The sequence below is a fragment of the Capra hircus genome, chromosome 10 (assembly GCF_001704415.2).
Source record: "Capra hircus breed San Clemente chromosome 10, ASM170441v1, whole genome shotgun sequence".
NCBI classification, from domain to species: domain Eukaryota; kingdom Metazoa; phylum Chordata; class Mammalia; order Artiodactyla; family Bovidae; genus Capra; species Capra hircus.
Window position 1 is genome coordinate 2656750 of NC_030817.1, and position 14486 is coordinate 2671235.

The following is a 14486-nucleotide window of genomic DNA, read 5'->3' on the forward strand; positions in this document are numbered from 1 at the left end:
TTGGGGCTGACCATGCGGGACTTGTGGCTTATGACTCCGCTCCTAATCCTGATATTCTTAGACGGACAACATGATATCCATAAATAGCTTCTTAGGAAAAAGCAAAATTGACAGTACATCATTTAAAATAAAATTAGGGTAATTACTTCATTTCTAAGACTTCATTTCTGGGCTTCTGGAAAACTTGTTTCATCTGAGATGACTGAAACAAAAACTCATGAAAAGCAACAGAGGATGGTGTTTTATACACATTTATTTAAAGCATAATATATAAGAAAATGTAGAATGTCTCACAAAGCATTTCATAAAAAACTGTTTGAAATACAACCTTTAATTTCTAAAGTCTGTACCAAGGGTAAGTATATAAGTTTTAGCCATAAAAGTGCAACTTTAAAGGCAGATTTCACACCTCTTAAACTACATGCTAGCTAACGGCCAACTAAAGGACATTAACAATGTGTATTTTTAAGAATTTGAAGAAATTCATGAAAATGTTTTGTAAACATTGTAAACAAATATCTATCATATACTGTGGGAGAGTTCATGATCTGCTTACAAGTGATTAAACCTTATCTTTTATGATATAATCTTATAAAGTTATTATTATACAGTTTTAAACATTCTGGTTTAAAATCCTGCTACACGTCACCTTCACTAATATCAAGCACAGCTTTGTATTACAAATATATATACAATACTAATTTTTCCCTAAATACATATATATATATATATGAATATATTTAACTGAGGAAAAATCAGAGCATAGCAAATTGCTGCTTTAACTGCTTAATTAAGTGTTGAGTGTCCACATGTTCTGGAAATGCTGCTTCAGACTTCTTAGCAGCAGCATAACTCCTCTGTAGATCTCCAATCTGTAAGGAACAGCAGACCAGAATAAGACCACAGAATGAGAACCAGAAAAAATAAGAAATGAATTTTTTAAAAAAACACATAGTATCTGCAAAACGTAAAAACCCAAGGCAAACTTCTTGACTATGTTACTTCAATATAAAAATTTTTTCACCTAGATTACAATTCAGTCTTGAAAAAGTATGAGCAAAATAACCATGTAAATAATTCCTGCTCCATTACAGTTGTCTAGCTATGAACTCATAAACCTGTTTTCTTTTCCTGTCACTGATAGTCTCATAAAAATAAATTGACGTCTGCATGCTAAAACAGCCAACTCAGTTCAGTCTGTAATTTACCACAGACAATGATACGTTTTGGTTAGGGTAATATCTCTTAAGACAGGAAACTTGAGTAAAAACTATTGTATTTAAGATATAACATGCTCTGGGAGCTTTTAAAAGGTTGCTAACAGTGATGTTGGGAAGCTATCCAGTTTTTAAAATTCATTAAGGGTATCTTTGATTTTCAATAAACTTTTTGTTACAATCCAGTCCCAAAGGAAAACACATACAGTATCTGAATCCATCTGAATGTACCCTGATTCATGTATACACTTCCAACAGGAGAGAGCTTTGCAGTGTGTGCACACACACACACAAATACAGACCATTCACTTCTGGTAGTTTTTCTGTAACACACATATGAACTGAAAACTTTTCTTTTTTAAATCATAGCATTTCTTTTTAACATAGTATTTTCTCTTATGGAAGTGTAGACTCTTGCTAACAGAAATATTCCATTTGCATTAAATATCATTAAAATTTAATAACACTCCTGAAAGAAAGTAATCAAGGCTTCTTTGTGGTTTAACTAACTGGCAGCAAGTGCATGCGTGCTTAGTTGCTCAGTTGTGTCTGAGTCTTTGCGACCCCATGGACTGTAACCCGCCAGGCTCCTCTGTCCATGGAATTTTCCAGGCAAGAATACTGGAGTGGGTAGCCACTCCCCCCTCCAGGGGATCTTCCTGACCCCAGGATCGAACCAGGGTCTCCTGCGCCACAGGCAGATTCTTTCCCGTCTGAGCCATCAGGGACGCCCAGTGGCAGCACAGCGCACTGGGAAATACGTGGGCGCTGGGTATGAATTCTGAATCTGCCACTGCCGTGGCGCTCCAGAGAAGTCTTCTAAGTTCCAAAGCCTTGGCTGCTGTTAGAATGCAAGCTGCACGAGGCAGAAGTTTCTGCCTGATTTATTCACTACTAACATCTTCTGTGCCTACAGCAGCGCTTGGTATGTAGCAGCTGTTCAAACAAGTTCAACAAGTGGAACATCAGTTGTATGAAAAAATGCACAGGGAAGGTAAGGGTTACCTACATTGCAGGGTTGTTGAGAGAATTAGAGGTGTGGAGAGTACCCAGAGCAGTGACTAGCACTTAACAAGTGCTCAAAAATGACAATTTATTAAAAAAGGCGTATTTTATTTTCAAAACACAAGAGAATGAATGAGCTCACATTCATGTTATGAAAAATGATTTTTATAACTTTCTGGGTCTATAAAGAAATAGTCTTTACATCAGCAAACATTTTTAGCCATTTCCTTATCCTCAAAACTCATCTTCCATGTTAAAGGAAGTCTTGCAAGTAAAAGTTATTAGATGACTTTTCTTTCTTCCTTCTTATTGTAAAAGGACACACAATTTCTTTTAGCTCTTAGATGTTAATTGACTCATAACACAGTATCAACAGTTGGTTCTTTCCTATATTGTTCATTGCTGAAACAGCTTTCACTAACATCCCTAATTTTATAGCATCATGCTAGACTTGGTGACTATATGATCTATAAATGATATACAGGATTTCCCTATTAAAAAAACACTAATTACTAAATCCTCCCCAAACCAGAAGTTAATGAGCAGTTTTTCAATGATTAAATGTCATCTTTTAAAACATAAAATAATTCTTCTGCAATCCATAATGGTATTAAGCTTAGCTAATATTCAGTGATAAATATACTTAAAGTGTATTAAACATTCCCTTAAAATGAAGACATATGTGTAAATAATCAAGTGTTTAAAAAACCATTTCTCTCATGAAGTTATGGTTAGAATGTCCTCATTTATCTGTACAATTTTTAAAACCAAGGAAGAAAACACACACACACACACACACACGAAGAAAACAAATAGGTCAGATGATAAATTGATAAAGAAAGAGAATACCTTATCAGAAATTGTTGCAAAATTAAAATGTGGCTCGTACATATGGGGTGCTAAAGATGATGCAGTTTGTAACAGTGCTTTTGCCTGTTTAGAAAAGGAAAAAAGAAGAGGCCAAAGGCATGTGAGCATATATTAGCACTATACTGGTGATACTTTTTTTTGGTAGAAGAATACTTTACCCAGGAAAGGACTTTAAAAAACATGATTCTGTAATAAACACGGATGAATTTCTATGAAATACAATTTACAGATATACAATTAACTACTTATATCTTGTCAAAATTATATTTAAAATAAAATGCTTCAAAATATGGAGAAAAGAACAGAATTGAAAAGTTATGTGAGAACCACTGTTCTTATAGTTTATATTTCAATATGATGCACAACTCAAACTATAGTCCTCTCAATGCTAAAAAAAACAAGTCTTATCAATCTAGTTTTTGTCGCTGTTGATTGATTTAGTGGGCTTCCAACTACCTTCTCTAAGGCAACAACCAAAGCCATCAAAAACCACTGCAAATTCAGATCACCACGTTCTGTGCTGGACAACAACAAGCAAGCACTTATTATACTGCTGACCTGAAAATGACAACTGAAGGCAACCGAAAATGACAAGCTTTCCGCTCGCTAAAGCACTCGAAAGACAAAACTCACATCATGTTTTGTCGCCTGCAGGCTCAAAGGATCACTCGCTGCAGAGGCCACGGAGTGACATGAGTAGCCTGTACACTCACTGTTAAGACCACAAACTCAGCACTCCTAAGCGGCTGAAACAGCCTTTCAACATGGAGCTCAGCTTCACCGTATGAACCCGAGGACAAATTCTTAAACCTTTTTTTTTAAAGGAAAATAACAGCTTATATGAGACGGTAGGTATTAATTTTGTGATTTGCTAGTTTTTCAATTGAAGCATGTGTGTGTTTGCTCAGTCGTGTCCGACTCTTCGCGACCCCACAGACCACAGCCTGCCAGGCTCCTCTGTCCATGGGATTTTCCAGGCAAGAATACTGGAGTGGGTTGCCATGTCCTTCTCCAGGGGAACTGAAGTATAATTTTTAATAATAGTGAGACCTTTCACCGAAACATTTCAAATCAACTGCATACTACAGAAACAACAATAAGTAGGAGGGAAAGAAAATCACCAACATGGAAACAGAGAAAATCATAAAAAGCGCCTGCTTCAAATGGATACAAAGTTCCACGACGGAACAAGTTCCCACTTCAGAGCAGTTAGCTTTTGTTTACAAAATACACAGCCACTTTACTCGCTTTGGGAAAATGTTGTGAGGCAAAGGCAGCATCCACTGAGGTCTCTTTGCTTATTTTCTCAGGTTTAGCAACACGCTTCGGAGGCCAGGCTGGAGGTTACCGTCCTGGCATGCTGCGCACAGGGTCTGTGACCTTGGTTAGTTACTTACCCTCCTCCTCTATTTCATCATCTCTAATACAGGGAATGGAACAGCTATTTATCTTGATTGTCATTAATATGGTATGAGTGTATTTAGCTTTTAAACTTCCCATTAGGTAAATGATAACAACAAATAGAATGTATTAAGCATCTATCATGTGACTTTACTATTCCAAGCAGTTTACGTGCACAAGCGGCTCACCTTCACAAAAACCCCTCCAGGTCAGCTGCTGTGATGACGATTTTATCATCCGCCCATTCTACCCACACTAAGCACCTCCCCAGTGTGGGGCAATGGTTCTGATGTTGAAAATGCAGCAGTTAGAAGACAGAGAAGGATGGTTCTGATGTTGAAAATGCAGCAGTTAGAAGACAGAGAAGGATGGTTCTGATGTTGAAAATGCAGCAGTTAGAAGACAGAGAAGGTCCCCGCTTTCATACAGCTAGCGTTCTGCATTCCACACACACAGACTGCAAAGGTCTGATAAAACACCAAGGACTGGGAAGGAGAAAACACCAGGAGACGATAGTGAGGGCTCCTTTAGACTGACGGTCAAGTGGGTCTTTCTGAAGAGGCGGTAATTAAGCAAAGACCCGAACGATAAAAAGAAAAGGGTCCCTGTCGGATCTGAAAGAAGTCTAGTCCGAAGGCCCCTCAGTAGGAACGGGCCCGCCCAGCAGCCAGCAGCTCACGCGTCTGACAACTGGGGAGAAGGACTGGTGGCAAAGCGTGGTCTGAGGGGGGCCCTGGAGGCCAGACAATGTGGGGCCCTGAAGGCTGAGGTTTGAAGTTCAAGCTGTTCACATATTCCGAGCTGCAGGGGGGAGCCTTTGGAGGATGCTAAGCAAAACAGTGATGAATAATCTTGTTTTAAAAACATACCCTAAGGCTGTCCTGAGGAAAATACATTACAGGGTGCACTTCCTTGCTGACGGAGTGGAAACAAAGACCACACCTGGGAGACTCTCGTGCTCATCCAGGCGGGAGACGACAGCGGCCTGGAGGAGGGGGCAGGGGGCCGAGAGTGGAGGATGTGTGCGTGGCATGGATGGGGTTCACTGGAGGCAGGGGGTGGCGGGGAAGGGGCAGCTGGAAAAGAGAAGTTTCTGGGGGGGTGGGAGTGGGTCCTAGGATGTGTAGGGGGTGGTCCTAGGATGCGGGCCTGAGCAGCAGGGTGGCGGCTGGCGGGCTGTGAACGGTGGAACGGTTCACGACCACAGGACAGACTGGGGAGGTGCAGTTTTGCCCTAATAAACTCGAGTGTTCTATTTTGGACATTGAAAGGTTAAGTGACTTGTCCAAGGTCACACTGCCAATACTGGGACTCAAACCCCGGGCAGTCAGACCCCAGAGCTCATTTTGAAACTGTCATGTGTGAAAACGGCTGCACGTGACCGCTGCTCTGGGAAGCAAGCAGGCTGTCCGCGGCCCGTGGGGCTGGCTGACCTGCTCCACGTGGCCCCTCCGCATCTCTAGCACGGCCAGGTTGTTGTAGGCCTCTGCGTGGTGGTTGTTGCTCACCAGAGCCAGCCGGAAGCACTGGTGGGCCAGGTTCGTGTCCCCTATTCCCTGTAAGAGAAGAGCACAAACTTGCACACACAAATCCGGCCACTTCCTCCCGCCCCTCTGACCTCCTCACCCCATACACATCTCTCCTGCCACCGCAGAGGAAACAACACATCCCGACACAGGAGTCGGCTGTGACTTGTACGTAAGGGGATTAACCTGGGGATGTAAAACGAGTTTGGATGACTCCCAGCAATCTCTATAAATTGGTACAAGGACTGTAACCAAACCTGGATTTCCAGTACGTGAAAATTTCTTCAAGACTAACATGTGCCTACCTTTTCTAGAACAGAAACTCTACCAGGGAAACAACGTACCACAGCGACGTGTCCCAAGTTGTACCAGACGTCAGCTACCTCTTCTTCATTTTCAGCCAGAGAAAGGGCACGTTCAAATGAGGTCAGAGTCATGTCGTACTGCTGGGCGAAGAAGCAACATAGCCCCAGGTTGTTGAAAAGCTGGCAGTTGTAAACACCCATCTGGAGGAGTCGCCTTTTTGAAAAGAACACACACACTCTGGTGTCAGATCAACTTTACAGATATTGACATATTTTTTACAAAGTTAGAAGTGAATTAATTTTATATGTTTTTAATACCCTCCAAAGAACAGAAAGTATTATAGTAAATGAAAAAGAGTTTAAAGCGAATTCAAAAGCATGCCTTTTGTAATGGTTCCAGTCATGAGAAATGTATCCAGAGGCAAAGTCAGAAATAACTTATCTAACTTTTTTTCCCCCCAAAAGCTTTGCTAGAGTATCAAAATAATAAATAAATAGTCACATAAAGTAAAACCCTTACACACTTTGGCCTCATGCAACTTTGGGGCTCGGAAGGGAAACTTCTGAGTCCTTCTAACCGAGTTTTGTTTAGCCTCCCGAGGTTTCAGCTAAGTTGGATTCTGGTTGTGCTGTGTGGTTCAGCTACATCCAGTGACCACCAGTGAGCTTCTACTCAGGGAGACAAGACTGTCGGGGGATCCCGATGTTCCCCATTTAGCTTTCACGCTGCAGCTCAACAACCCTATTTTGCCTCTATTCATCACTAATCCCGAAGGATGAGAGTTCAGACAAGCATATGAAAATCACCCCAGCTGCCCTGAGGACTTGCTCCAGGGGTAGGGGAGTAGAGACAGCTGTGTGAGCGCAGGCTGGCACTCACATTATTGCCTTTTGTGCTCCAACATGTACTTAGAATGAACTCTTATCAGCTGCCAGTTATCTCCCTGTTTATTACCCAAGGGCTAAAGAGGAAATCATAATTTAAAAATTAATCTCAGGAACCATCTATAGGATAAAATAAGTATGTGCTCAAAGAACCAGTGAAAATAACTTATTTAGATTTTGCAAACATATTTGTGGGATTCTGTTTTAAGGTCCTCCTCACAACTTTAGAGCCTGGGGTCCACTGCTCTTTACAAATGACATTCTCATTTTACCTTTAAGGTTTTGACACTATGTACAGTGGTATTAATGGAGGCCATGACGTGGAAGCTTCTAGTAACTGCTGTTATTGGTTGATGACAAAATGGCCGATTCACATACACCGACATGGCGTTAAAAGTAGGCATTTATCCAGGTGTGTTTCGGCAAGATGCTAACTACTTCTGCATTTCCAAATTATTTAGAAATAGCTTCAATAGTCATAAAACATCCGGGTGCTTGAAGTTTTGGTCTCATATAGACATGGCCCACACATTGTTTCCCTGCATCTTCGTTCCGTCCTTATCACTTTTTGCATCACTCTTTCACAGGAAAGCAGTTTTACAAATTGAACGTAGTGTACCTGTAGAACCGGAGAGCCACTTCCGGCTGATCAGAGTAGAAGTGATTGCTTCCGATGCACGCAATGGCTTCCACGTGAGTATTATCTTGTTTCAAGACCTCTTTGTAGTATTCAGTGGCTGATGAAATATTGTTCATCTCCTAGTCTCCATCAAGAGGGAAGAGCAATACTGTATTAATACTCAACAATAAATTGTTACGATGATGACTGGTTTACATTATTTTATTCAGTTCCGTATTTTTTTCCAATTCAGTATTTATTAACAGCCTACCACAGCCAGACTCTGTTCTAGGCCCTGGGGACACAATGTGAACAAAAAGATAAAATTACAGTCACCACCCCACCCTACCCCCCGATCTGTAGTTTCGCATTCATGAGTTCGGTGAGCCACAGATCAAAACTATTTAGAAAAAAAATTCCAGAAAGTTCCAAAAAGCAAAACTTGAATTTGATGCACTGGAAATTCTTTATATACCATTTACTGTGCATCTCCAGCTATTTACACAGCACTCGTATTGCATTCGGCACCACGCGCTGTCTAGAGGTGATCTAAAGCATACGCATGGGGACTTCCCGGGGGTCCAAGGGCTACGGGTCCTCCTTGCAATGCAGGGAGTGCAGGTTCAGTTCCCGGTTGGGGAACTAAGACCCCACAGCTGCGGAGCAACAATGCACACGTGCTGCAACGAGAGAGCCCACGCACCACAATGAAAGGTCCCACGTGAAGAAACTAACCCAACACAGACAGATAAAAATGTTTAAATAAGTGAAGTATACAGGTAGATGTGGGCAGGTTGTATGCAAATACTCTGCCGCCTTATATAAGGGACTAGAGCGCCACGGGATCACCAGGGAAGTCCCAGCAATGTGTTCTTTCAGTCTAAGAAATCATTACTCATCCAGCTCTATTTTGAAGTTATTAAACAATCCAATAATACAGTTGGTTTAATAGACAGTCTTTATCACATAAATTTTCATATATATGAATACACACAGATTCTATTTCTGTGCTTTCTTTAATCTATTCCAGCATTAGAACTATTTATAGTAGCTCAAGAATAAATTTTATGAATGTAGATTTAAAATAGTATATTCAAACATACAAATATCACTTCAACTATCATTTAAGTGATTATTACAGTAGTTATTAGTGGTTATTTTTTGAACTAATCCATTGAATATCTTCTGAGTTAAAGAACTGACTCATTTGAAAAGACCCTGATGCTGGGAAAGATTGAAGGTGGGAGGAGAAGGGGACAACAGAGGATGAGATGGTTGGATGGCATCACCGACTCGATGGACATGAGTTTGAGTAAACTCTGGGAGTTGGTGATGGACAGGGAGGCCTGGCATGCTGCAGTCCATGGGGTCGCAAAGAGTCAGACATGACTGAGCAACTGAACTGAACAGAATATCAACACTGAGTTTTATTTAAAACAAAACTGTAAATAACTTAGGGAAGTGAATTTTACTATGATTCTCAAATTCTGTTATATATCAGAATCACCTTGTGAGCTTGCTCAGCAGACAAAAGCCTGTATCCCACTTTCCAGGACATGTGAGTCAGGAGGAGGAAGATGGACCTCACTCTCAAACACTCCCAAAGTCATTTCTACACAAAGTAAAGTTCAAGGACCATGAGAACAACATTTCCTAGGGTAATTATTCAGTTTCAAATACCTTTTAACATTTGCAGCGTGCTGTGCTTAGCCACTCAGTTGTGTCCAACTCTTTGCAACTCCTTGTACTGTAACCCGCCAGGCTCCGCTGTCCATTGAATTCTCCAGGCAATAATACTGGAGTGGGTTGCCATGCCCTCCTCCAGGGGATCTTCCCAACCCAGGGATCAAACCCAGGTCTCCCGCAATGCAGGCGGATTCTTTACCATCTGAGCCACCAGGGAAGCAATACAGGCCTTTATTTGAACCTTTTACCGCAGAATAGTTCAAATAAAAGCCTGCCTTTCAAATGAATAAACAAAAGGCCCCAAGAAAAAGTAAAACCACAACCAAATAAATTTAGCAAGGATAACATTATTTAAAACAAGATTCTGTACAGAACAAGCAATAAATAACAGGCAGCAAAACATGTTCATTTAAAAGAAACAAGATCAAAATGAAAGTGATTTAAAAAAAAGAACATAAAGGAAAAGAATCCCTCCAGAGAAAAGTATGATATTCATACGAAAATCCCTAAAGGCAGATGCTGTGTAAGCTCCAAGGCTGAGAACCAAACTTTACTAATTAACCCTCAATCCACTGTCACATAAAGAGAAAAGGAACACAGTGGAAATCTTCATAAGGCAAACTTTGCCGTAAGTGAAATTAACCATGTAAATTCAAGGGGAACTGTTGCATCCGGCTGTTCCAAGTCTGTGCTCAGCCCTCGGACACCCGATTTGTACACGACGTTGTCCTCAAAACTAGGATGCTCTCTTTTCACTTCTTTCTTCGAGTAAAAATTCAGATTCTACTTTTTCTCACAAAGCCTTCCCCTGTCACCCTTACAAAAGAATGTGCTCCTCCAAGTCCTGGCCAGACCCAGAGCAGGGGAAGGAAGAAGGTAGCTGATTAAAGAATCTACTCCAGACCCGCTCCCTGTCCCAGCCATAGCAACAATCACTGTAATGGGAGCGTGGAAGGAATCCTTCCCACCAGTTCCTCATAACAGTAGCTCCCACCTGAGAAGGGCAAAAGGAAAAAAAGGCACAAACAATTCCAACCACATCAAGACAGTCACCACTATGAATTTCACAGCTTTCAAAATGGATTCTATTTTATTTCCTTCCTAAGCTTCTTGGTCAAAATTTTGTTCATGTTCAATTTAAGGTCATACAACTAAAGACAGAGAGATACTGATACCGCTTTTTTCAGTTCAGTTCAGTTCAGTCGCTCAGTCGTGTCCGACTCTGCGACCCCATGAATTGCAGCACGCCAGGCCTCCCTGTCCATCACCAACTCCCGGAGTTCATTCAAACTCACGTCCATCGAGTCAGTGATGCCATCCAGCCATCTCATCCTCGGTCGTCCCCTTCTCCTCCTGTCCCCAATCCCTCCCAGCATCAGTCTTTTCCAGTGAGTCAACTCTTCGCATGAGGTGGCCAGTGTACTGGAGTTTCAGCTTTAGCATCATTCCTTCCAAACAACACCCAGGACTGATCTCCTTCAGAATGGACTGGTTGGATCTCCTTGCAGTCCAAGGGACTCTCAAGAGTTTTCTCCAACACCACAGTTCAAAAGCATCAATTCTTCGGTGCTCAGCTTTCTTCACAGTCCAACTCTCACATCCATACATGACCACTGGAAAAACCAAAGCCTTGACTAGATGGACCTTTGTTGGCAAAGTAATGTCTCTGCTTTTGAGTATACTATCTAGGTTGGTCATAACTTTTCTTCCAAGGAGTAAGCGTCTTTTAATTTCATGGCTGCAGTCACCATCTGCAGTCATTTTGGAGCCAAAAAAATAAAGTCTGACACTGTTTCCATTGTTTCCCCATCTATTTCCCATGAAGTGATGGGACCGGATGCCATGATCTTCGTTTTCTGAATGTTGAACTTTAGGCCAACTGTTTCACTCTCCTCTTTCACTTTCATCAAGAGGCTTTTTAGTTCCTCTTCACTTTCTGCCCTAAGGGTGGTGTCATCTGCATATCTGAGGTGATTGATATTTCTCCCGGCAATCTTGATTCCAGCTTGTACTTCACCCAGCCCAGCGTTTCTCATGATGTACTCTCCACAGAAGTTAAATAAGCAGGGTGACAATATACAGCCTTGATGTACTCCTTGTCCTATTTGGAACCAGTCTGTTGTTCCATGTCCACTTCTAACTGTTGCTTCCTGACCTGCATACAGGTTTCTCAAGAGGCAGGTCAGGTGGTCTGGTATTCCCATCTCTCAGAATTTTCCACAGTTTCTTGTGATCCACACAGTCAAAGGCTCTGATAGTCAATAAAGCAGAAATAGATGTTTTTCTGGAACTCTCTTGCTTTTTCCATGATCCAGTGGATGTTGGCAATTTGATCTCTGGTTCCTCTGCCTTTTCTAAAACCAGCTTGAACATCTGGAAGTTCACGGTTCATGTGTTGCTGAAGCCTGGCCTGGAGAATTTTGAGTATTACTTTACTAGCATGTGAGATGAGTGCAATTGTGCGGTAGTTTGAGCATTCTTTGGCATTGCCTTTCTTTGGGACTGGAATGAAAACTGACCTTTTCCAGTCCTGTGGCCACTGCTGAGTTTTCCAAATTTGCTGGCATATTGAGTGCAGCACTTTCACAGCATCACCTTTCAGGATTTGAAATAGCTCAACTGGAATTCCATCACCTCCACTAGCTTTGTTCGTAGTGATGCTTTCCAAGGCCCACTTGACTTCACATTCCAGGATGTCTGGCTCTAGATGAGTGATCATAGCATCGTGATTATCTGGGTCATGAAGATCTTTTTTGTACAGTTCTTCTGTGTATTCTTGCCACCTCTTCTTAATATCTTCTGTTTCTGTTAGGTCCATACCATTTCTGTCCTTTATCGAGCCCATCTTTGCATGAAATGTTCCCTTGGTATCTCTCATTTTCTTGAAGAGATCTCTAGTCTTTCTCATTCTGTTGTTTTCCTCTATTTCTTTGCACTGATTGCTGAGGAAGGCTTTCTTATCTCTTCTTGCTATTCTTTGGAACTCTGCATTGCTTTTTTAGACAATGGTCAAAGGTTTCTATTTATATGCTTATCAAAATTACATTTCACAAGGTAAAGCTATTTCTGAACAATTTAAGGGTTGTTGTTTCCATATTACAAATAATACATGTTGATTACAGAAAATCTGGAAAATAAAAACCATTCACACACTACTACCCAGGTATGGCAACTATTAATACTTTCCATTCTTTTTCCTAACAAAATAATTTTAAAAGATCATACCCAGCATTTCAAGGAATTTAAAAGAGAACATAGATGCTTCTGTTCAACACTGTATTGGAAGCCCTAAACAGGACGGTTTTTTTAAGTAAAATAATTGAAATTAAGAGATAAAACAGTGTACATTCACAGATGATGATAGTTTTACTTAGAAAATCCAAGAGAATCTATGATTTTATTAAGAAGACTATTTAGCCAAGTTTTAGTATCAAATCAACATAAAGTAATACATTCCAACTCACCAGAAATGACCATAGGAAACACAAGAGAAAAAGAAAGCAGTTCATTCAGAATTTTACCTACAAATACATCTGTGCAGAAAGAAGCTAACATAGTCAGCCTGGGACTGCTACTCTTAGAAAGGCCTGTGAAAGGCTCGCCCTTGGTGAGTGACTCAGATCTCGGCTTGTGTGTCTGCGTGCGTGAGTGCAGAGTTGCTTCAGTCGTGTCTGACTCTTTGCAACCCTATGGACTACAGCCCAACAGGCACCTCAGTCCATGGGATCTTCCGGGCAAGAACACTAGACTGGGTCGTCATGCCCTCCTCCACGGGATCTTCCCAACCCAGGGATTGAACCTGCGTCTCTTACATCCCCTGCATTGGCACACGGATTCTTTACCGTTGGCGCCGCCTGGGAAGCCCAGCCAGTGCCCTACACTTACATGAAACTTCCCCCAAATGACAGCGTGGCTCACTACACCTGAACCGTACAAAGCGCAGCGCATGTGCTGTACGAACACCTGCTTCACTCCTTGGGGTCTGGGGTCCTGGTACGTGATAGGCAGGCGGTGCCTCCCTCTATGGCTGGCCCCCAGCAACAGACTGTTGTTGTTGTTCAGTTGCTAAGTCGTGTCTGACTCTCTGAGACCCCAGGAACTGCAGCCCACCAGGCTCCCCTGTTCTTCACTATCTCCCGGAGTTTGCTCAGACTCATGTCCGTTGAGGTGGTGATGGCATCCTACCTTCTCATCCCCTGTCATCCCTTTCTCCTCCTGCCCTCAATCTTTCCCAGCATCAGGGTCTTTTGCAATGAGTCGGGTCTTCGCATCAGGTGTAGCTTCAGTATCAGCCCTTCCAGTGAATATTCAGGACTGATTTCCTTTAGGATGGACTGGTTTGACCTCCTTGTGGTCCAAGGGACTCTCCAGTCTTCTGCAGCACCGCAGTTTGAAAGCATCAGTTCCTCAGCACTCAGCCTTCCTTTGTGATGGATGCCAGGTCTCTGATGAGCTCCCCTGGCAGACAGTGCTTCACACATGTGGCCACACCTTGCAGAAGAATCAGATGTGTCCTCTGTGACTCCACCAGGGGCCTGGGTGGGTGGCAGGGGGACTCTGGAAAGCCTGTGTCTGGTTTCCTCTGAACTTTCCACGTGCCTTTTCCCTTTACTGATTTTGCTACAAAAAACTGTGGCTATGAGTACAACTGTGTGCCGAGTCCTGAGACCTAAATCACTGAACCTCACAGTGGTTTTGGGGACTCTCAACAAAACATTCATGAAGATAATTACAAGATATTCATTGAAAGACAACAACAACAACAACAAAAAGACCTAAGTAAATGGAGAGTTATACCATGATCCCCAGTGGGAAGAAAAGCAGACCCTCCACCCCCATCATTCTGACATTCAATGCAATTCCAAAGCACATGCCGACAGGGCTTTTTTATATGGAAGGGCAAAGGGCCAAGAACAACCAACTGTGAAGAACAGGTGGTAGAATTTTCCCAACCTGATATCAACAATTATTA

At 42.0% G+C, this 14486-nt stretch overlaps 1 protein-coding gene across 3 annotated transcripts in view; it reads right to left on the reverse strand.

Annotated features, from left to right (window-relative positions):
- Positions 236 to 14486, reverse strand: part of TTC8 (tetratricopeptide repeat domain 8) — a 59751-nt gene continuing 45500 nt past the window's right edge. For 2 of the 3 annotated variants that reach the window (XM_013967380.2, XM_018053858.1), the window contains exons 10-14: positions 7829 to 7968; positions 6364 to 6538; positions 5927 to 6049; positions 3072 to 3155; positions 236 to 872 (exon numbers count right to left, since the gene is read on the reverse strand). In XM_013967380.2, the coding sequence (XP_013822834.2) occupies positions 756 to 872; positions 3072 to 3155; positions 5927 to 6049; positions 6364 to 6538; positions 7829 to 7968 (639 nt within the window). In that variant the 3' untranslated portion in view covers positions 236 to 755. The remainder of the gene's footprint in view (positions 873 to 3071; positions 3156 to 5926; positions 6050 to 6363; positions 6539 to 7828; positions 7969 to 14486) is intronic. The other variant, XM_013967382.2, reaches the window with a different exon arrangement.